We start from the raw sequence: 22691 nt of genomic DNA, 5'->3' as shown, positions 1-22691 counted from the left end.
GCTAGATGGCTCCTAAGTTGAATCAATGTTACTTTTTAAATACTTTTTTACGACAATTGGCAAGATTTTTGGGAAAAGAACATTCAATTCAGTCAAGTTGTAGCAACTCAATGAATACTCAAATGGAACATTCTTTTTGATTGAAAGAAGCTAAAGTTGATGTTACTATAAATACCTAGGATTGAAATTTGGCTTTATTAAAGGAAATTTTTGCTAAGAAGTGATGCATTTTTTCACAATTTCAAATATCTAATTAAGAAAAAAACATTTATTATATTGCAAGGCTCGCTACAAAGGGGCTAGTTTCAACAAGTGTGAGTCATATATCGTTTATTCTTCTATATTATATTTACATTTCCATAAAAACAAGTTTTTTAGATATGGCAGGGTCCAGAAAAAGGTACTGAGGGTGAATTTATTTGTTCTTTAATATTGATAAATTAATAGATTATATCTTAGTTTTCTTTTATACGAGTACATTGAAAGATAATCATTCAAAACCCTAAATATATCTTGTTATTGTGGTATCTTTTAGGCGCAGATGTAAATGTTACAGGAAAGGTTGTCAAAAGTGAACACAGTATAACCTCTAAACAAAGTGATGGGAGTAGAGGCATCAAGGAAATAATTGAGAGCTTTCCCAAACATCTTCAGACTAAGGTAAGACACATTTTGTTCCTTCTTTCGTTTTAGTATTATTCTTTAATATCATATGAAGATCTTTTCTTCAATTCATTTAATTCAAGGGCGGGCTCCTCTTTATTAGGAGGAAGATGAATTCCATTTTAATGATGGTTCTTCCTGTGAACTTTTTAATAAATTTTAGATACATTGGTACAAAGTACGAATCTATCTTCATCACATTAATAGGGTTTAATTTGTAGAACATAATGATCAAGTTAAGATGATGTGGTTTAAAAAATTAAGTAGTTATGTTAAAAGTTAATTTTGATAAAAACACTTAACTAGTTACGTTAAAAGTTAATTTTGTGAAAAAAATTTAACTAGTTTAGTTAAAGTTAAAATAACTGTTTAAATAATTATCTAGTTAAATTAAAAGCTATTTAACTTAACTTATTAACTTATTTAAGTTAAGTTGCAAACTTGCCCAACTCTGAAAATATACTAGGTCACTAGTTGATACTAGGTGATTTTATTTTTTTAAGAAAAAGTGAATAAATATAATTAGGGGTTTTAATCCAAATAATATATAGTGGGTTTCTTCCGGATTGACTTACCTCTACTCATACTCCATCTAGGGGATTGAGATCTGGTGTCTATGGCGTCGGAAAATAATTTTTAACTTTTTCTTGCAAGTGTGGAATCCATCTTGCTACCAAATATACCTTCTATCTGTATAATTTTCTTTAATCAAGATAAAAATAATATCCTTGGAGACCTTTATGCAAAGGTCAGATTTCACTTTAACCCATGGACATTAAAAAAAGATCCCTTTTATCATTCAAATAATCTAAATCATTGTTGACCCTTCTCTGATTTAACTCTATGATCTCCATTATATCATTGAATCGATTCAGGAGGTTTTTAGACATTTTTGGGACTCACACCCAGTATCTGTTTTGCGAAATCGGTAAAGTGGCGTAAAGTAAATCAATGATTGTTTTTCGATGTAATTTTTTTTTTTTTTCGATATTGTTGTTGATCAAACCAAACTATCTACCAAATGATGACATTCTCGATTATTGATGACCATTTGAAAGGTTTGAAAAATTTTAAAGAGCCACCCTGTATATGTGTGCCACTTTTTCAAGTCGGATATGAGAACCTACTACAGAACAACGTTGTCGTATTTCCAAATGTACTTATGACTAAAAACCATTCAAGCGCTTTGCACATGATTTATTACATCAAGGAGATTTTGTATTTAAAATTATCTTCCGTGGTTTTCTTTCAATTAGCAAAGCACTTCGTATTATGATATAATGGGTTGTAAATCTACAAGGGTATATTGCACTTAATTAATTTTGTTGCAATTCAGTCCGGGGATACTGAACCGGTCCAAAAAAATTATAATTTTTTTTAATCATTCCAGAGAATAAGACCCAAATATTAATTAACTATTGGTGACATCATTTGTGATGTCAAACTTACGTGACATTATACAGTAACTCATGCAATAGTGTAGATAAAGAGGTGAAGTATCACATTTCATGGATTTTAACTGGGGATCTTGAGCGGGATAGGGAGTATGGTATATTGAATCATCCCTCCCGGCTTCCGAGTTAAAATGAAAAAAACAAAACAGCTTAAGGCTAAGTTATTTTTTATTTATTGAACATAGTTATGTTACTACAATTTCAATGTTGGTACTTAATTCAGATTCAAATTACATTACGTGAAGTGAGGAATTTTTCTTTGTTATGAATCATTTGTGTGCAAACCTGGTGTACAAAATACGTACGTAGGTCGTGGTTTGAAATTGCTTACTTTATAAGGAAGCAGATTATAGATATGTATAACAAATGCAATATAGAGGAGGGAGAAGGCAAAAAGTGCCTAAAGCGAATATACATACTTGGTATATAGGTTTTAAATATTATTGAATCTATTTATGAAAGGATGTTCACTACTCAGAAATTAAATAATAATGACAACTGTCAAGGAAAATAAAAATTGTTCTTCAGATAACAAATTCCGAAAAACCAACCAGCTTATAAATACACCGGGTTTTCATGACTGTTTTTGCTATTTCAGTCAGGGGAGTGTCAGGCTTGACCTTTAGCGAACGCTTTAAGCCAGCCCAAAATCGTAGTTTGAGCTTATTGTTACTTTTTGTGCTATTTTTAGCTCTGGCAATGCAATGTGTCCCTATAGTGTACTTTGTGAGGTTCATGATCATATTGGAAGGGTCTTCTGCAGCTCGTAGATAGTTTTCTATCGAACGTCTTCCATCTTTTACAGAAGATTGATAAATAAAACAGCATTATTGACGCTTATTTCCACTCTGTAACTTTTCAAATAAGTGGATACAGACGTTTGAAGTTAGTCTCAATTTATCTTAGAAACTCTGCATCTTAAAGTTGCTATCTACCTTCTGATAACTACTAGTGTTGGGGTTCGGTATGGAGTATTAAGTCATATGCATGTAGGTTTAATGCATTCTCAACAACAATTAGGAAAAATAGCTTAAAAGTGCATTTAGTTTTATCTTGTATTAGGGATTTGAGATTAGGGATCACTACCTAAATGTGGTTGTGTGTTTATTCCAAGCAATAAATTGTTACGTGTGACAGATAGTGAGTGCAAATTTCATAACATCATCTCTTTATGTGAATTATGTATACATTCAACTATGATTGGGATCTTAGTATGTATAGAGTAAGGAAGGAAATTACAGCTCAGTATAGGTTTTGTGATAATATATCGGTATATGTATATGTAGTGCGTCAACAAAAACCATTTTGAACCAAAATCAAGAAAAGGAGAAGTGTCCAATTAATTATTTTGTGGACTGCCAATTATGGATTTCTAGGATGATTTAAGATGCCCAAGAATGTCAACTATTGCTTATAACTTGTTTACTATTTCAATGTAACGATAATGACGTCATACCATTCCATAAATGTCTGCTTTTGGTCCTAACTCTAGAGAAAATTGAAGGAAGATACTTTTAACTTGATCATTCATCTCAAGGGATGCTATTGTTTTGTGTTATTAATTATCATTATTTATTACGGGGTAGGACGTCATTATCGTTGCATTGAAATAATAAAATATTATTTCAAAAGAAAGAGTGACCTTTTCATCAAATTTTAGCCTATAAATGCAAATATATCGAGTTTTATAATTATGAAAACCCTTATACATCAATATTATTCATCTTTCTTCAATTTGGTGAGTGTTTTGACTCTGAGCAGTAAAAGTCCCAAATTACTATAATCTCAGATTTTTGAGAACCACCAAATGATCCAAATAAAAACGTAGATCAGTTTTGGATTCTGTCTCTAATAGATGAATTATATTCTTGGCTTCATTTCATTGATATAAATATTGATCCTATAATTGTTCCCTCGTGTAATCAATCCCTTTCAAATTATTTCATTGTGAATTTTTGCTACTCTAAGTGCAAAAGGATTACTTATAATATATTATTGATAAAAATTGACGATAATTACACTAACTAACAAAATCAGACTTTTTTTCATGCACTAGAAAAGCATATGCTTAACTTAGATCAATTTGATCCCCTAATTCCAAATGTGGCCTTATTTTTTTTCTCTCAGAGCCTCGTGGCCTTCAGAAAAAGGTCATACATTTTTTGTTATTTTTGCCTATTTTTAACATTCGAAGCTGTTTTAAGCCCTTGGAGCTGAAGATAGGGATAAGTTATGGTAATATATTGTAACGCCGAATGTAAAAAATACTAAAACTGTTTTTAAAATCTCTGCATCATACTTATAACTCGAGTACTCTTTGTTTAAAGTGGAAAATAGGTGTTTTTTATTCAGAGGCGATAGCTTCTATAACTTCTTTAAACTCTATTAAATCGAGCATATACTATTTTTGTACCATTTTTGCTGTTGGACAGTGTTATTCGTTGAAGAATACAAATATAGTCCAGAGTCTATTTTAGAACAAATCCTTATATCTTGCTTTTGTTATGAGGGCCACATACAATATAAGTTTGATTCCTAAATAACAACCCCTTCCATTTCTGCCCCACTCAATAAAATGAGCTGCCACCCAACAAATGACTAGAGAGCTATCTATGTAATTGACATTGTTTCAATATCTACATATGTACCACAAAAGATATGGAAGGTTTGGATAGATAAATGTATTTGTGTACACTTACAATGTAGGTATCTAAGGCCAAGAGGTTTGAATGCTCTATTCTTTGTGTTCATTGAATTTAATATCGACTATTTCTACCCACTTACTTTGATTGTATGTTTGTATCTTTGATTCCTTCCGCTCTGAGATTCCATTGTATCATTATAATTATAATCACAATAAGGTGGTGGTATTTGCATAAGTGACCTTATTATTCCATTATTACTAGTATATACATACGAGTATAGTTAAGTACGTAACTATTTGATCAGGCTGTGCTTAAGTCCTTTGATTCCAATTACGTATATTGTTCATTTTTATAAGGTCTTTGAGTTTTCATTGTTCACTTTAATTTGGAAATAATTATCTGATCATCACCATCATTATTGCGCATGCTCTGTTTCTTTAGTCTCTCATTCTGAGCTTGCAGCATTTCTATTGCATGCTTATTTAAACAGTATGTGCTTTATGTATGCATAAAATTGCATCATATTGAATCATTTACAATTATGAAAAATATAAATGCAAAAATACAGGGTTGTGGAGCAAAACGTGGACTCTCGAGCCTCCTGGCTTTAGTGACGTCTGTCAGAAGGTGTCATGGGGTCCTTGTCTGTGAGGACAATCCCAAGTTTCCCTTGACTGCTCTCCTGATGGTCCTAGCAGACACTTAGAAGGCGTTGGCGAGGTGATTCATCGATTTGGTGGGGTCCTTCTAGATATTCTTCTCCAAGCTTGATAGGAACTCCGGTTCCTTCTTTAAATCGTGCATAATTCTTCATCTCTACTTTGAAAATCAGATTCCTGGAGCATTTCACAATGTCCATAATCCTCTCCACCTCAACTTCAGCATCTAAGGGATCTGAGATGCGCTGCCTTTTGGCTTCTTGCTCACTCGTCATGACGAAATGTTTATAATAGTTGGCTTATTGCACAAACGATAGCTGAACCAGAATTAAAAAAATAATCATTAAACCTTCCTATATATATGAGAAAATTAACATTAATTAGAACTCCAGGTTTTGATGCCCTAACCCTGTACATATACATTTATGAATTTTTCCCAAAATGTATAATGTTCAGCTCTCATAGACTCATAAAGTATGTATTTTGGTAAAAAACAATGATGATAGGCAGGATATTTTATTTGTGATATGAGAAACTTAGAAATGTGATGACATTTTTACAGAAAAAATTGATTTTTCATTTGCGGCCCAGTTCTGTTTATAATGTAGAGACGCTGCAAGTATCGGTTCTGTAGCAATTTAGTACGTTACCGTTTTAAATGTGTCAGTTCCCTGAGCCGAGGCTAGGATTTTTTTCTTCAAATTTTCCAACTCAATATGAGTTGATTTTTTATTTATTTGAAAATAAGATATGACCCTTTCGTGGGCCTTACATTAATTGTTTACCTGCCCTACGAAAAAAGCACCTCTCCTATCGTTTGAAAAGTTGTGCCAAATGTACAAACGAACTTAGTTATTAACCTGTCTGACGGAATAATTTGCCTATCCCAGACGGCCGGACAAGTGTTAATGTAAAACTTGCCTTTAATTTCCTCCAAAAATAATAAGACTCTTTTTTATTTCAAGTTTCTTAAATGACCTTTTATTCGAAAAATGTCATACCTTTTTGGCTCTTTTTCCTTCTATTGTATCGATATTGAGTTTATTAACTCTAATACTCTAAGGGGGGGGAGTCATTTACCCCTTTTAGCACTTGTTCTGAGTACCCCTATATCACTATATTACCAGTATAGCGAACAATATTAGTAGCTATACCAGAAGTATTAATAGGTTTCTTCAATTAGGGGAGGGGCTTAGACCCAAAAATGAACAACACCGTTATTAAATTACTTATATAAATAGGTTGATTTTATTTATATACTTGCACAGGGTGCTTGCATTAGAGGGCTAAATAGAAATATAGAAATAAAGAATGAAGGTAGAAGAAAAGAAACAGAGAGAGGAGGATGTAGAAATATACAGAGGGAGAGGGAAAGAGGGAAGAGACAGAGAAAAGGAGAAGAACCTGTTTTTTTTTTTCAGTTAAAAATGATCTCAGATGCCCAAAAAATCGTCATAGGAATATACTTCCTCCTTTGATACGTCGACTTGCTTCTTTTAACCATAGAAAATAGTTGGAGTGATTAATCAGAGTGAAGAAAGGATAAGAAATACTCACTTTTAGTTGATTTTAACTCTTTAAAACAACCAACAGCTGTTATTTTCCAAAATAAAAGCTGCTGAAATACCCATTCGAGGCGTCCAAGCATAAATTGTCAATGTTTTCAACTCTCAAACTATTCTTCATTTAATAGTAGAATATTCACAGTTTGACAATAGTTATTTTAGGTTCAATAAATCAACGTTATTCAGAACACTAATAATGATAATTAATGAGTAAGAGTAGTCAAATCGGCAGCCGACATAAGAAAATACATTTGGAGTTTTTGATGTTTTGGGGATGTCATTTTCATGTCATATATGTTGAGGAGTAAAGTAGATGTAATTTCTTAATATGGACTCGACAAAGTCTAGAGTACTTATGTATTCCATGTTAGTAACTCCACGCATACAATTAATGTATGTATATTTTTACAAATATGCAATATGCATACTATAATTGGAGAAAATTAACTACTTAACCCTATACTCATACGTGTGTATGAATTTGATAAAACTTAATATACATATTAGTATATTAAGTATATCCACACATAGTTGTATATTGGCTCGTTTTAAGATCATACTATTTAGTATGATCTTAAAGCTAGCCAATATACAAGTATGTGTGGATATATAATACATATATACAAAATGATTTCATCTACATAATTTTTGTTCTATTTTGTTAAATTCATAAACTAAAAAACGTTTATATTTGTGATTAATTATAACGAATTGAAGTGAAAATTGGAAATTTAATCATAGGGACGTATCCGACCCAAAATGTTAACGTTCCGTTCTAAATCATAAGTACGGATCCAAATAGGACGCAAAAACCATCCCATCGAACAATTTTTCCTATGTCATAATAAATATTTTACAGTGGCACGTCAACATTAATCAATCTTTACCCATTTTTATGAGGCTAATAAATACTTTTAATTAGTATTAAATTAAGAATTATGGCAAACTATTCTGTATACAATGAAAGATAATACAATAAATTTTGACTAAATTAATTCAAATCAGTGTTGTGTCAGTCCTTATTTAGGACTGCAGTCCTGCCGAGCCTCAATTGTCGGTCTTTAAAGGGAGTAAATTAGATCCCTTGTGACGTTATTGAGGGTGTTTTCCTTTTTTCCCCGTTGAATATTTCAGTTATATAATAGAATAAATTAACTATAACTAATAAACTATAATATGCTCGTATTATATTGTATTATTATGAAAGCAAGGATATTTTTTGCAAAATATGTGAAATGCATCGACATTTTTGAGGAAAAATGAAAGTACCGGCATTTAAGGTCGGTCCTAAGACTTGACTGAGCCAAATCAAGAAGGACAAACACTCCACTATTTCAAATGTTAAATTGACGTTTTTTAAGGATCGTTAACATGGACGGGACTAATTTCATCTCCCATATTAAGGTCCGATACAACTACATTTAAAAATGGTATCGCCACAACATCCGTGAGTGGAATATTGGCCAAAAACACTTTTACCGAAGGACAATTTTTAAAACGGATATTTCGCTGAAGTACAATTTGCTGAATGTACATTTTCCTGAACTAAAAGGACCATACAGCCAAAAAATTATATTTAATATATACGCTCATACATTTTAATTCAATTTAAATGATAGTATGAAAAATATGTATTACTCATAAGTTATATATTTAACTTAGGTAAATTAGTAAGCGTTCTTTTGCTGAAAATTATTTTTTATTAATTCTATAACTACCATTTAGCATTTTGGCGGTAATATAGGCGCTGGCATGGAGGTGGGGCTGTAGCCCCCCTAAAAAAAAAAAAAAAATCTAGGAATTTTTGAAAAGTGATTGAGATCAAAACAATTTTATTTTCTTCAGGAATTATTTTCTAAAAGTGTTCATTCGATTAAATTATGCTAAAAAATTCATGGATTGGAAAACAATCAGGAGAATAAGTTAAAATAAAAAATTATTCAATTTTCTAAACAAAAAAAAAAAATAATAATAATATAATCCTCCGCACTCCCCTAGGCAAAATTACCGCTGAATATATCGCACAATATATTTACATAATGCACATCTCAATTTTCCCTCCTCTTTCTAATTTAAGCGAGTCAAAAAATACTCGAAATCAGTTGGAGTCTTGAAACTCGGTCTGATTCAATGTAAATAACAAATTATTTTTTCTATACCGATATTTTGGTACATAGCGCACACCTTTTCCTTTAAAAAGGCATCATTTTGTAAGTCAAATCACAACTCGGACCTTTATTTTGTAAGATTTATAGGATTTGCAGACCAAAAGTCAACTTGAATAAATAGTAATCTTATTCTTCCCGACTTCGGGATTTTTCTTCATCCATACATATAATTAGTAGGAATTCTTTAGAGTTTAACAAGAGGAAAGTTTCAGTCAACCAATTAGCGATCAGAACATTAATAAGACGTAAAAGAAGTAGACCAATGAATATAATGTTAATATGAAATTCTTATACTTAAATAGACAGATGAAATGATGGAAATTGTTTGAACATAGTTATTATTATAGAATTTTGGAGTATAAATATAGTGCATTTGTCTATTATGTAAGTATTATTTACATTGCACATATTAATAATTGAGAGAGTCTAAATGAGAAATGCTATTTAAAGCTTTTATTTTATCTGCAGTTTGTTTGGGGAGGAGTAAGAGATACATTTATGATTCATAAAAGTGTATCCTTGTAGCTGAATAGTACTTAGTTCAAAAAATTTATGGCTAAGTCACTCTTGATTAATTAGACTGATATGTTTTGATTGTTCGTATGTATATTGCACATTGTCTGGTCCCCCTCCTATCTACATTCAACGAGAGGAAAACTAAACGTATTCATAACAAAATATAAAGGAAAGTTTATCTGTTTGAATGCATGAAAATAAGTAATCTATATTATTAAAGCCAAATTTGTATTTTGGTCGACGCCTAATAACTCTCGGCAATTCCAGATACTACCGCTAGTAACAAAATAAGGAAAAGTTTAATATTTGTGTTGCATCAGGACAAAACCAAGCTACAATAGACTAAGGATTACATTTGTATTGTTCAACCAATTACACTAGGCAACAAAATGAAGGTTCTGGAGCACCTGCCGACTGAAACCCACATGTATTATTGTTATTTAAGCCGTAGAACACGAAAATGAGTAATAATATTCTGTGGGAAAAAATGAATTTGTAATGAGCTTTTAACTAATAATATCTACTAATATGATTAATAATTTAGTGGATTAAAGCAAGTTTAAAGATGCTTCATATACAAAACAATTGATTAATTGAAAGTTATACATGCATAAGCGATTCAATTATTCCCCCAGAATATTATTGTAATCTATATTCAACGCAATCTAACCAGCTTATTTCATGAAGAATCCTTCATAAATATTAAAAACTCAATTGAATTGACCTTTGATAAAGACAATTTAAAAAAATTGAAATGTAAGGTCTATTCTATAACTGCAAAGAAAAAAAAAAGATATATATCTTCTAAGTAAGATCCTCCATTTTATTCGATTTTTTGGTGATGATATACATTTTTTATTAATCGTAATCAAGTTTAAGGAATAAATAATTCATTTTTCAAATTCTGAAATGTTTGTATCAATTTGTTATTTATTTTGAGTTTTATGTTCCTTAGCTCAAATATGGAACTTAATCATAGTTATGACCTAAAAACTTGATTTAAAAAAAGCTTTGAAGGTTGAAAGTTTTAATGCTCATTTTTTGTTCTATGGCTTCAATAACAATAAAAAAAAGTGGGTTTGAGCTTGTTGGCCAAAATACTGTTGCATGGTCTTATCGTTAATTTTTTACCATTAAATTATTTTGATTAATCCTTTGGGTGTTCTGCAAATTGGGCTTAAAGTAGCCAAAATTGATCGTTACTATAAAAGAATGAGAAATTGATTAAGTTTTATCTTATTTTATTTTTATGTTTTTATTTTACTCAATAGCGATTTTCTCATTTTCTTGATTTCTGTTTGAGATTGCTTTTATGTTGATGCACCTCATTTGTACTTTTAATTTACTTCCAATGTACTCCCATACATACATGTACATAGAATGGTCGTTGATAAAACATAATGCAGATGTTATTAATATAATGCTGTATGATTTTATAATTTAAACAATGAGGATACACGTAATTGCATTAGGATTTTTAAAATCTTCTTGAATAACCTTTGAACTTTTGGTTCGATACCTTTAATTACTGGTAATTCCTTCAGTGCTAATCATTTCAGACCAATATTTGTATACTTTCTGTCTTGCTGAGTTACGTGTAGGGAAAATATAAAATATAAAAAGTCCGAGAGATGGTACTACTGACACTTATTGAGGTTATTTTTAGTTAGTAGCATCTCTTGGAAGACAACCTTTAGGCAGATCAGTCTATTTCTATCTGTTTGACATTCGTTTGAATCGAGGTAATGTAGTTATTTTCAAAAAATGGACGAAAAAGAATTTCGTGTGTTGATTAAACGTTACTTTATGAAAGTCAAAATTCCTCAATAGACTAAAAATAAGCTTGATAAACTTTTTGGGGACTCTGCACCTTTGATTAAAACTGTTTCAAAATTTTCAGTGAGGCCCTATGGGCACAAGTGACGCTGAACGTTCTAGCGACTGTCTTTTGGATTCAAAAGGATATCTGTAAAATGCTAAAACTATTACAGGTACACGTTATTCATCGTTATTGGACCGTTTGAAAACCGAGCTGCATTAAAAACGTCAACGATTGGTCCACAAAACAGTCCTTTTTTATCACGACGATATACCAGCTCAAACTTTAGCAGTTGTGGTTGCCAAAATCAATGAAAATAGTTCCAACTCGTTTCACATCCCACTATTATCCGGATTTGGCTGACTCATATTTTGTTTTGAGTGTTTCAGCTTGTATATCTCTTGTTATGGCGAAGGGGGGAGGAATTGAACCATAGAGTCAACTGAAAAAAAAGGCTTATAGATTGAGTGGGAGAAAAACGATTAAATGTATGTCAATGGGCTGAGGCTACGGGTTTGACCGAAATATTGGTCCAAATTGCTAAGAAAGTCAATTAAGACCTAGTTCGAAAAAAAATCTGTCTTGGCTCTAGTCTCAACACTAGTGCAGATCGAAGTTTTAGGTCAGACAGATCAAGATTGACTTTTTTATCGGACCGATTTTGTTCTGAGGACCACTTCAGTAATCAAATTATATACCTTTAAAAAAAATGCAACAGACCATAGCTACTTCCTGAAAATGAATTAAACTCAGTCGAAATATTTTTATTTTATTTCGACTTTATTTGAACTCGAATAATTTAAAATCGAAACATTCAAGGAGTGGTTAGTCAAATGCCGTAGCTCATTGACAACGCGCTCGTGAGAAATTATTCTCTTGAATTCAATGTGCGTTCACGCCTAGGCGATTCCTAGAGAAAGACTTTATGTATATGGATTTCACCAAATGATTCCTAGGTCAGATGGAGTCAATGCAATACTATAATGTTTACTTATACTTAATCAATACAACTCCATCTAAACATAAAAAAACCAAAAAAAAACCTACAATGACTAAATTTAAAATACAGTAAAAAACTACAGACTCTCATTACTTATTAAAAGAAGATCTGATATTGTATTTAAAAGGAGAACTACATAAGTATTAGGTAGAAATTTTAAAAATTTGAATTGGATCAAACTCAAAAATTTGGTCTTGAAGTAATGATTACTCACATAGATAACTTTTAAAAATAGATTGTTTTTATAAATGATAAACAAACTAAAATCCTATTTTCTTTGCAATAAACTTTGTAACTCTCCATTGCAGGGGATTAATGTACAAAAGATTGTGTAATAAATTTGTTTCTTTGTGGGCAATGTCCATAGTATATACATGGGAAACACCCTCTTTAAAAATAATTTGTTCAAAAAAAATAAATAATTGCCAGTAGTTTGCTTTAAAAGTATTAATCGTAGTATTTCTAAATGTCTGTAAATTTATATATGTTTATACATTCAAGGAGTACCTACTTTAATTCATAATGAAGCTAAATATGACGAACATTTTTCAAGTAAATCGAATATTACGGCTAACTGTAGTTTGGTGCTATCTGTTTATAATTAACTTTTATTTGCTAATTTATAGTCTTTGTTGGTAGGTTTGATACCATGTAAAATTCCAAATAAACGAACAATATCATACGTATAATTGATATTTAGTTGAGGCGTACCGCCAGGGTACTTAATCGAAGAAATCCTAAAGCATCTCTAGATAAATACATTTTTGATGTACATTTAAATGCCGTTTTCGACCCATTAATCACCTTTTGCTTTGGATAAACAGATTGGTTGAGTTGCATAAAATATGAAATGCCAGTTTGCAAGAATAAAGGAAACGAAAAATAACTTGGTAATTCTGAGAATTTGAAGAATGTTTGGAAGGAGCATAGCTTAGCTCCTCAATTCTGTTCTGAGTCCAACAAACACTTACACTTATACTTAAAACTAAAAAAAATCTTAGTTTACCCACAAAAGAAAAATTCTTGCTTTAGTTAAATTTATATTTTATGCAACTCTACAGATTGGAAATATACACCATCGATTTTTTTCTAAATAATATTTTGTGGACTAATATGTAGATCTTGACTGCAGTCTTCGGTCCTAAATCATACAACACCGTATTTTCAATTCAAATATTGAAAATTAAATTATGAATCTTTACTCCTACACATTTTCCATTCTAAATATATAGGTAGAATATGTTTTTGCATGATTTCCGTAAGTACAGGATGAGTAAAAAGTTAAAATATTCTTTATTAAAAATGTTTTAATATATTTTATCGAAGACTATTATTGTACAAATAATAATTAATTAAACGAATACAAAAAAAGAGTTATTTAAAAAAATATATGTTTTCTCATTTTACAAAATTATTTCTGAAGGAGGCCTAACATGATGTAGCTCATGGGCAATAGGTTCCATAACTAGGCAAAGAAATGCCTTAGGAATAAAATATTTGGAGGTTTTACACTATTGGCTTCTCTCACTGCATTTGCCTTAGCACAAATTATTCTAATGGATGTATTTAAGTGTTGACTGAGACCATAACTCTTTTGGCCAAAACTGAAGTCATTTATTTTTCAATCATACTTGCGTCGTCGTGACTGTATCAGCTGGAACCAATAAGATTCTTAGTATTGCAATTATTTTTAAGAACTATGTTGACTAAAGTTTGGACAAGTATCTATTTTATTATTAGCATGTTACTTGATATAAAATTGTTGAATCTTTCCGTATTTTTCGCTTTTAGTTATAATTTTTTTTATTCGTTTGATTGGAGTCTTTCTGAGCTTTTTTCATCGGAAGAGAGATTATAATTGACTTCAACATAATTTAAAAAATGTGAAGATGATCAATCCTTGCCCAAATTTGTAGTTTGACATTTTATGAGTTTTAAATATAATATATTCGAATAAATAAAAATTGGCTTAACCATTATAAAAGATAAATCTCTCTAAGAAATCCTCAGTATTAATCTCCATTTTTCATCAGCACACTTACACGTAACTATTCAATGCTTATTTCAATTCATATGAAGCGTTCTGTTCTCCAGAATGATAAAAAGAGTTTGATAAAAATATATATTTATATATATAATGTGATGACTGTTTCAACATACGAGCGTTTATACCAAATCCTAATCTTAACATATACTAAAAATGCACATGAATTTAGATATACATAAGAGACCAATAACAAACACAAACAGTGATTTTGTTATACATGTACACGCCTACAATATTTCATTAATACGACTACTTCTTATTATTTCTTATATCAAAAACATTTATATCATTTACATCAGGGAGCACTATATTCATACACACGTTCGATGCTATATGTACAGCCTCCAATATTTCATTAATACGATTACATTGTCATTTCTTAGATCAAAATATGTTGATAATATACATCATGGATTACCCTATAGAGTGCACCCGGTAATTCGTTTTCATATATCCAGTCATACGGATACACCTTCCTTTATTAATATAGAATTAAAAAAATTACTCATTTGGGAGAAGGAAAAATGGCATATTTATTCTTGGTATCTAGAGTTCCAAGTTTAATTCTTGTTAGGTGATTATAGGAAGTCTTTTTGAGTGCAAATCTTCTCCCGATATCAAATTTATATGGCTATATATACACTTATTCTTAGACACACAATAGATGTGATAACCCTTCAAAAACCATATGAATTAATTGTAGTAGCCCTATATATCTGTCAGTATACGATCTTTTGAGCATGTTGATAGAAATACAAGGTTACACCATAACGCGTTTACGACTGATGTTCGACTTCTACCACGCTTTTAATAGTGACGTCGTAGAATATCATTGGTTGCGTGTTTTGAAAAAATCTCTCTGTCTTGTCTAGCAGTCGGTACGATACATCAAATTGAAAATACTATCAATAAGGAGGTCATAGATTATGATTGGATTATAATGTTAGCAGATGACCTTAATGCTTTTGACATTCTGTAATCAGAATGTGATGAGGATCATTGCTTCCACCAATCCATTCCTCTTATTAGCAGTAAAATATTTAATTGGATGGGCAAACATTTTTTTCCCAGAGGTTAATGATAATATACATAAAAATAAGAAGACTGCCACAGCAAAATTGAATCGAAGGAATCAAATAGAATAGAAAAATTAAATGGGGAATAAATAGGAAGTAAACAATTAATGTTCTAAGGGCAGAATATCTTGAATTTTCTTAATTGTTAATTTGTTTTTCAAGAAATACTAGAACAATAATAGGATATACTGAGCAATGTTCCACGAAGTCACATACCTTGATGCTAAAATTCATCTCTACAATAAATGTAACTTCCATAATTTGAGGTGAGATCCACCGAGTAAGGCATTTGATCCTCTTCACAAAAAGGACGATATCCACGAACATCAAGTAATAGGCAGGAGATGTGTGTGACTAGGATATCCAAATGAAAATACAAGCATTCAAAGGAACAATGGGAAGATGCAGGTGCACATACCAGTAGATTCATCTAATGGATCAATAATTTAGAGTACCAACCCGCCAAGATATTTATGTAAACTTCACACACTGACCATCTACAAATACACTCTTCTATCTTTTCTCCTCTTTTTTTATTTCTTCCATTTACTTAGATCTCTCTCTTTATGTAGTTTCCCTCGGCAGCCTTCCCTTCCTTGTTGTTTTAGTATTCATTGCCTTGATATATATGAAGTATATAATAAATTAAGATTTTCTTAATTTTTACGCAAGATTGTTTTTATGTTGATGCACCACATTTAGAATATTTCTTTTAGATTTTGTTCTCAGAATTTTTGACAGGCCAGTATGTTCAATTAATGTATATTCTCTAATGGATTATATCATCAAATAAATATGATCTCATTAGTACAACTGGTAGGAAATTAATTCAAGCATGTTAATTGAGCATTCATTCAACTTACTAAGTAAGATAAAAAATTTCAAGTATGAATAAGAAAGATGTTATATGCGGCTTTTCGACTCATTTAAGCATCTATGTTTCTTCTTCTGATTTATTTGACAGGATTTAAATTCCTGGAATGATTACCTTTCACATTTCTTGACATTTTTATTAGACACGATATCATGTTTACATTTAATGAAAGAAGGGGGAAGTGCGGGAATGATAAATATTGTACTTATTCTAAAATTATTCAATATGTGGGGAAAATAGTCAGTATTTTATATAGAGATACAGAGGTCCTAAAATTTTGAATTCCCGCCCGACCCCTTCCTTATAAAAAAGAACACATCCGAATCCTACGTTAAAATTTGCACCATAGAACAACCTTAGATATCAGACAATGACGACATCATCCGACAACATGGACCATTAAGGATCCAATGTTGTTAAGGGTAATAAATACTTTAATTAGGCATAAATTAAAAGTAATGAGAATTGATTATACTTTTACTAAACTTGTTGTATTCGTATATCAACTTATGAAAGTAATTTACTATAATAAAAGAAAAGAAGGTCATTATTTTTTCATTTTTTCCCCAATAATGTTTATCACCTTGGCATTCAAAACAGTGCTTAGATGATGGTCGTACTCGAAGATTTCCATTATTTTATCCACAATTTCGACAATTTGCATTCCAGAGCGTGCTGCATATTCGATATCAAAATTACCGGAACAAAATCGAGGGAAACAAAATTGCACATGTTTAGCTGTTACAGTATCAGTACCAAAAACACTAGAAGAGTCCACTGGAGTGGATCGGAGGTTTTTTTTTATAGAAAATTTAATATTCAATTTTTTTTCTTCAAAAAATTCAATATTTTAAATTTAACTTTTGAAATTTTTATTTTTTGTCAACAACTCTGGATTTTTGAAGTTTTTATTTTTTATGAACTCTGGATCTTTGATTTTTTTTTCAAAAAAATATAATTTTTGTTAATATTTGTTGATTTTTGTTATTTAAAAAAATAAATATTTTTTTGGCATATTTTTTCAAAAATATGCCAAAAACCATGCTCCCCCTCCCATCCTGCAGGCGCCCCTGATAGTAAAAAAACTGTAAAGTATGGTTTATTTCCTCTTTACTGGTGTCCATCTTGATGCGCGGCCGAACAATACTGAGTCAAACAATGACAAAACTCTCTGAGAAATTTTTTTAATACGAAATCTTACACAATCCAGCGTAACGGATTCCTTTTTACTACATCTAAAATAATTGAAGGCGATGTCTTGTATGAGAAAAAAATTGGGATATTTTTCAAGGACTGATAACAGTGATGTGATCAATTTTAAGTCCCATTTGAAGGACCGACACAGCCCTAATGTTTTATATAAGCATATGTCAATTGAACTCCATGACATTTGGATCAAATCAGCAATACAATATTAAGAATAATAATTTATTTTATTATCAATTGAGTGGTGGCGGCGAGGAGTGCCCAATACTCTTGATTCTTCATAAGACATTTAAAATAATAAGCGTAAATCAAAAACAATGATATTATTATAAAACCTAATAAGCAAAAATATTGTACTATAATATAGCTTAAAAGAAGGTACAATCACAAAAAATTCAATTTTGAACCATCCTATGAAAAAGCCATGTTGGAGATAGCTTCCAATTAAAATAAGTTATTATTATACAGATCAAATACTAGCCTTTTAAAATTTATTATATTTGATCCGTTGATATGGAATTAAGTGTTCTAAAAAAACACTTGAGGATTTACGAGTTATATTCACTACTCGCCTACAAAATCATTACTCATCTGAGTACTCGTTACTCCCTTCCATACTTTTTGCACGCTAACAAACTCGTCAGTCTAAAAATCATATTTTTTAGAGAGTTATTGTCTTTTAAAAATGGGTTTCTCTCTCCTTTAATGAATAATATTATGCTTCCCATTAGTTACATTAGTTATTCTTAACCAACTCGGATTAAGCATATTTGTTCTTCGTGTGCACTCAAAACTTTTTGAATCTGAATAAAAGGATACGTTTTGAAGATTAACATGTTATAATGTGCTTGAAAAAAAGGAGACTCATTGTTGACGAATTGTGAGTAACTACTCACATTTTCGATACACGAGACGAGTTTTTCATGTCTTTTTTGTTTATTTCATTAAACTAAAGGAACAATGTACTAATTTAACTTGTGTTAAATCACTAAAAATAATTAAAGGGCCTCAAATTTATTCGAAATTAAGGATACATTAAATTTAATAAAAATATGACCATTTGGAATTGATAATTTCAAACTGTTGTGTATTAAATTTTACGTCATTGCTTTGTACATTAATTATAGAATTGTCAAATTTATAATTTCAAGGAAATCAAATTATAAAAATACAAATATATCAAATAAAAGTTATAAAATACGAGCATTTGAAATAAAACTACTCAAAATATGTAATGATATGAATGTCAGGACTTTGACTCAAGAGACATTGATTAAACTCGGAAGAAATGTTTTGAAACGTTTAAATAAGCTTTTCTCGCTTAAGCAACAAGAGTAAAGTAATTGGATTTTAAGAAATTTGTGCCGTGTAGAAATTGTGTTTTATTAACTAGTAGGGGGAAAATATGCCGATTTGATCTGAATACCCTGTATAATAATTTAAAAAATGACTTTATTGCTCGTTAAATCTTCATAATATTTATTTTCTTTGAATTGATATTGTGATTCCTAATATTTCTAATCTGGTACAATTTTCATGAAATCATATTGAAAAAAACAACAACCTATGTTTATATAAAAAACGAACTATTAGGGGTACTGGGATTTTTTTTACCTCCATTGTATAGGTATTAAGGATTTATAATATATATCTATAATGATTCAGCTTGAAAAAATTAAAAAAGGACAAGTAAATTTTAATTTATTGGTCAAATGATTGAAATTCCATTCAAATTTGGCTTGGTGGAAATATAGTTAAATATTTTTTTTTTTTGCATTTGATATAGATTTTATATATATATTATAAATTATATAGTTGTGCTAGTGAGGTAAAAAAATACTGCGAACTGAAAGTTATAAATGACATTTAAAAAAAAAAAGTACTTCAAAGGCTTTGCCTGTGGCTTCATGTCATATATGTATCTATTTGGTCCCGATTTGATCAGTTCGATTTTCACTATAGTTAGGTTTTTTTTTTCATTTTAAGACCCAGTAAGAACTTGAGTTTAATTATGTATTCTAAAAATACCTAAATAACTTGGCTTGTGGGCCACTAGTTGCTATTGTTAAGCATATAACTTTTTCTTCTTCTTCACAAATAGGATTTTTTGACTTGTTATGTCAAAAGGTATTGGACATCTGCGGATTTTAAGGATCAAAGTCTAATAGTTACATGGTAATGGAATCTTTGATTTGTACTCTTTGAACTTAAAATTTCCAGCCGTTCTACCTTTTTTACATACATATAATCATGGTCATAAGTCTTTTTAAATTTTATTTCTGTTTGTTTAAAGTTTTTCATACTCATTTAGCAAATAATTCATATGACATTACATTTTCTTTACACGATTTTTTTAAATACATAGTCTCAAGTAGGCCACTTATGGGGATGATTGTGCATACATTCTTGTATTGACGTAAAAATAACAAACATAAAATGAAATAAAAAACCCGAAAATTAACTTATTTGCTAGAAAGGTATCGGTTATCAAATTTTTTACTTCCTGCTCGGTCCCATCCCGTCCCAAATCTTAAGAATAAGATGCGAAAGACTTACCACCGAAAAAAACTTAGTTAATTGGAGTCATCATAAACATCGGACATTGGCATCATCGTCAATCTATCTCAATAATCTTGGAGGTGTTTACAAGAACAATACATATCAACTTTAATTATGTCGTAATTAAGATTTATTGAAAATTATTGTTTTGCATTTGAAATACTTTCTTACAATCAAAGTTAAAATGATGCAATCTAGAGGACATTTTTAGGAATGGGACGTTTTTCAAGGATCCATAATATTATTATTGGAGACAAGACTGATATAATTATACTATTTGACCATAGGTCATAGGTCACTATGAGTTTTAAAATATTATAGTAAATGAAAATATTCTTTTGAAGATATCATTTTCTTGAATCTCGACCCGTTGTTTTTAATTTCTGAAAATATTAAATAACAAAACGTACACACTAAGAAAAGTAAGTATTATAGTTAATTTTTTAGACTTTAATGCCTTGTAACTACTAGTACTAATGGAATGAAACAATTATTCACCATATCAATGGTTTTCAATGCTAAAAATTTATGAATACACCTTAGACCAATGAGAGTAATGAATAAAAATCTTGCATTTTTACTTCTTGACTAGATATTTAGAAGTATATGATTGTAATAAATATAAATCATAGGAAATTAATTAATTAAAAAATATATTATAAGGCTAAACAATTAACACAAAATAAAAATATAAATCCATGAAGCACATAAATAAATACGTATTTATGTAGGATCATTATACCAATATTTACTTTTGATATATAGAAAAATAATTTTAGGTGTTAATGTCATATTAATATGCTTATAATTACCATTGCACTTAATCAATTCTTTAGTGTCAATGAATACTGATATGCTCGTTTTTATATACAGCCTTGTCACATCGTAAGCGTTTAGTGTAGTCGTTAATTTGTTTATTGAATATATTGATGTGAAGACCCTAAATTCTGACAATAGTGATATTCAAATATGATGAGAAGTGAATTAATAAATCAGAAAAGGACTCCCGACTCACTTAATTTTCCAATATAAGTCTACTAAAGTTATAAGATCACTGATAATTAATTATTAACATATTTATCACGTATGAGTTTCTATGAACTATTTATGTAAGAAATAGGAGAGTTGAATATGTTTTGCAGCTTTTCACATAAATATTTCCGGAAAAGAGGATCACATTAAATTCATGTTCAGGATCGTCTCCGAGAAAATATCCATTCAAATCATCCTTATTGTCTTCGAAGTCATTGATTAGATGTATGTGTCGCAATTATGACTAAACTTTATTACCCGAACTGTTTAAAAAAAAAGAAGTGCTAAATCAATTTATTTATTCTTCTTTCACCCCATGGAATAGTTTGAATGTAGGCGGTTTTGTGGCCCTTCTCATTCTCTCTTGCTTAGGTGTTATTGACATTACTGAATTAAATTAAAACAATTTAATTGATAAAATATATCTAACTTCCTAAATTCCTTCCCATATATTATAAATGGGGAAAAAAAGAGAGTTTTTATGGCTCTCTTTCATGTAGATTTGAAATCACATATAATTGCATCTTCTACCTTCTCAAAACTAAGCAGATTATCCTGGTTTCTGTTGGAGAAGATATTGCAAAAAGAGGTGATATGCTCGAAGGCTATATTCATAGTAGTGTTGGGATTCGTTGTCCTGTCTAACAAACTTTATTTAGGAGAATCGGTTGCTTTGAGTAAGGAATATGTAATAAACTGACTTGGCGTTACCTTGCTAACACAAAAATATCCTATATGTTTTGTTGTCAGCTGTTGATTCCCATGTCTCCCATACTACGTTTATGATACTCATGTCCATTTCATAATTTATTTTTTTAAATAAATAAACAAAGTTATAAGTTATACTATAATTGAAGAGGGGATGTGTGTAAAGAAAAATCTAAGTAAAGCGATTAAAGAAGGAGAAACAGTGGATGTCTGTGCTCTTTTTTTAAATTCTTTATTCTTGTGTGTATTAACTAGTGCTGGGAATAGTGATTCCTTTTAGTGAACTAAATCACTTGAGCCAGTTCACTAAAAAGATTCGTTCACTGAATCAGTTTTTACATCCCGCCCTCACCCTACAAGGAAAATAATTTACTACCATTTTGCAATGATTCAAACGGATATTTAAAAACCTGTATTTAATCAATATAGCAAAATAATTAAAGATTAAATTGTAACCTAAAAATTGTAATATATTAGATATCAATTTATTTAATATATATAAAATATAGATTAAAAAAATAATGTGGATCATTGATTAAAACACTACAGTATTCATTCGGATCGAACTGCATTTAATCCAAATTAGTATTAAGAAATACAAGCTGGCTGACATTAGTTGGAAATAAACCATTTCTGCGCTCAGAGATTATTTGTCCTGTCTTGCTGAAGACAGGTTCAGATGGGAAAGTTGTAGCAATAA

The 22691-nt window shown here is 30.3% G+C and overlaps 1 protein-coding gene across 2 annotated transcripts in view; it reads left to right on the top strand.

Moving 5' to 3' along the window:
• The window catches only part of LOC121114758 (85/88 kDa calcium-independent phospholipase A2), a 103989-nt gene that overhangs the window by 17650 nt on the left and 63648 nt on the right, over positions 1–22691 (top strand). For both annotated transcript variants that reach the window (XM_040708816.2, XM_040708815.2), the window contains exon 6: positions 536–660. In XM_040708816.2, the coding sequence (XP_040564750.1) occupies positions 536–660 (125 nt within the window). The remainder of the gene's footprint in view (positions 1–535; positions 661–22691) is intronic.

Source organism: Lepeophtheirus salmonis, chromosome 3 (genome assembly GCF_016086655.4).
Source record: "Lepeophtheirus salmonis chromosome 3, UVic_Lsal_1.4, whole genome shotgun sequence".
NCBI classification, from domain to species: domain Eukaryota; kingdom Metazoa; phylum Arthropoda; class Copepoda; order Siphonostomatoida; family Caligidae; genus Lepeophtheirus; species Lepeophtheirus salmonis.
This window is presented reverse-complemented; position numbering and strand designations above follow the sequence as displayed.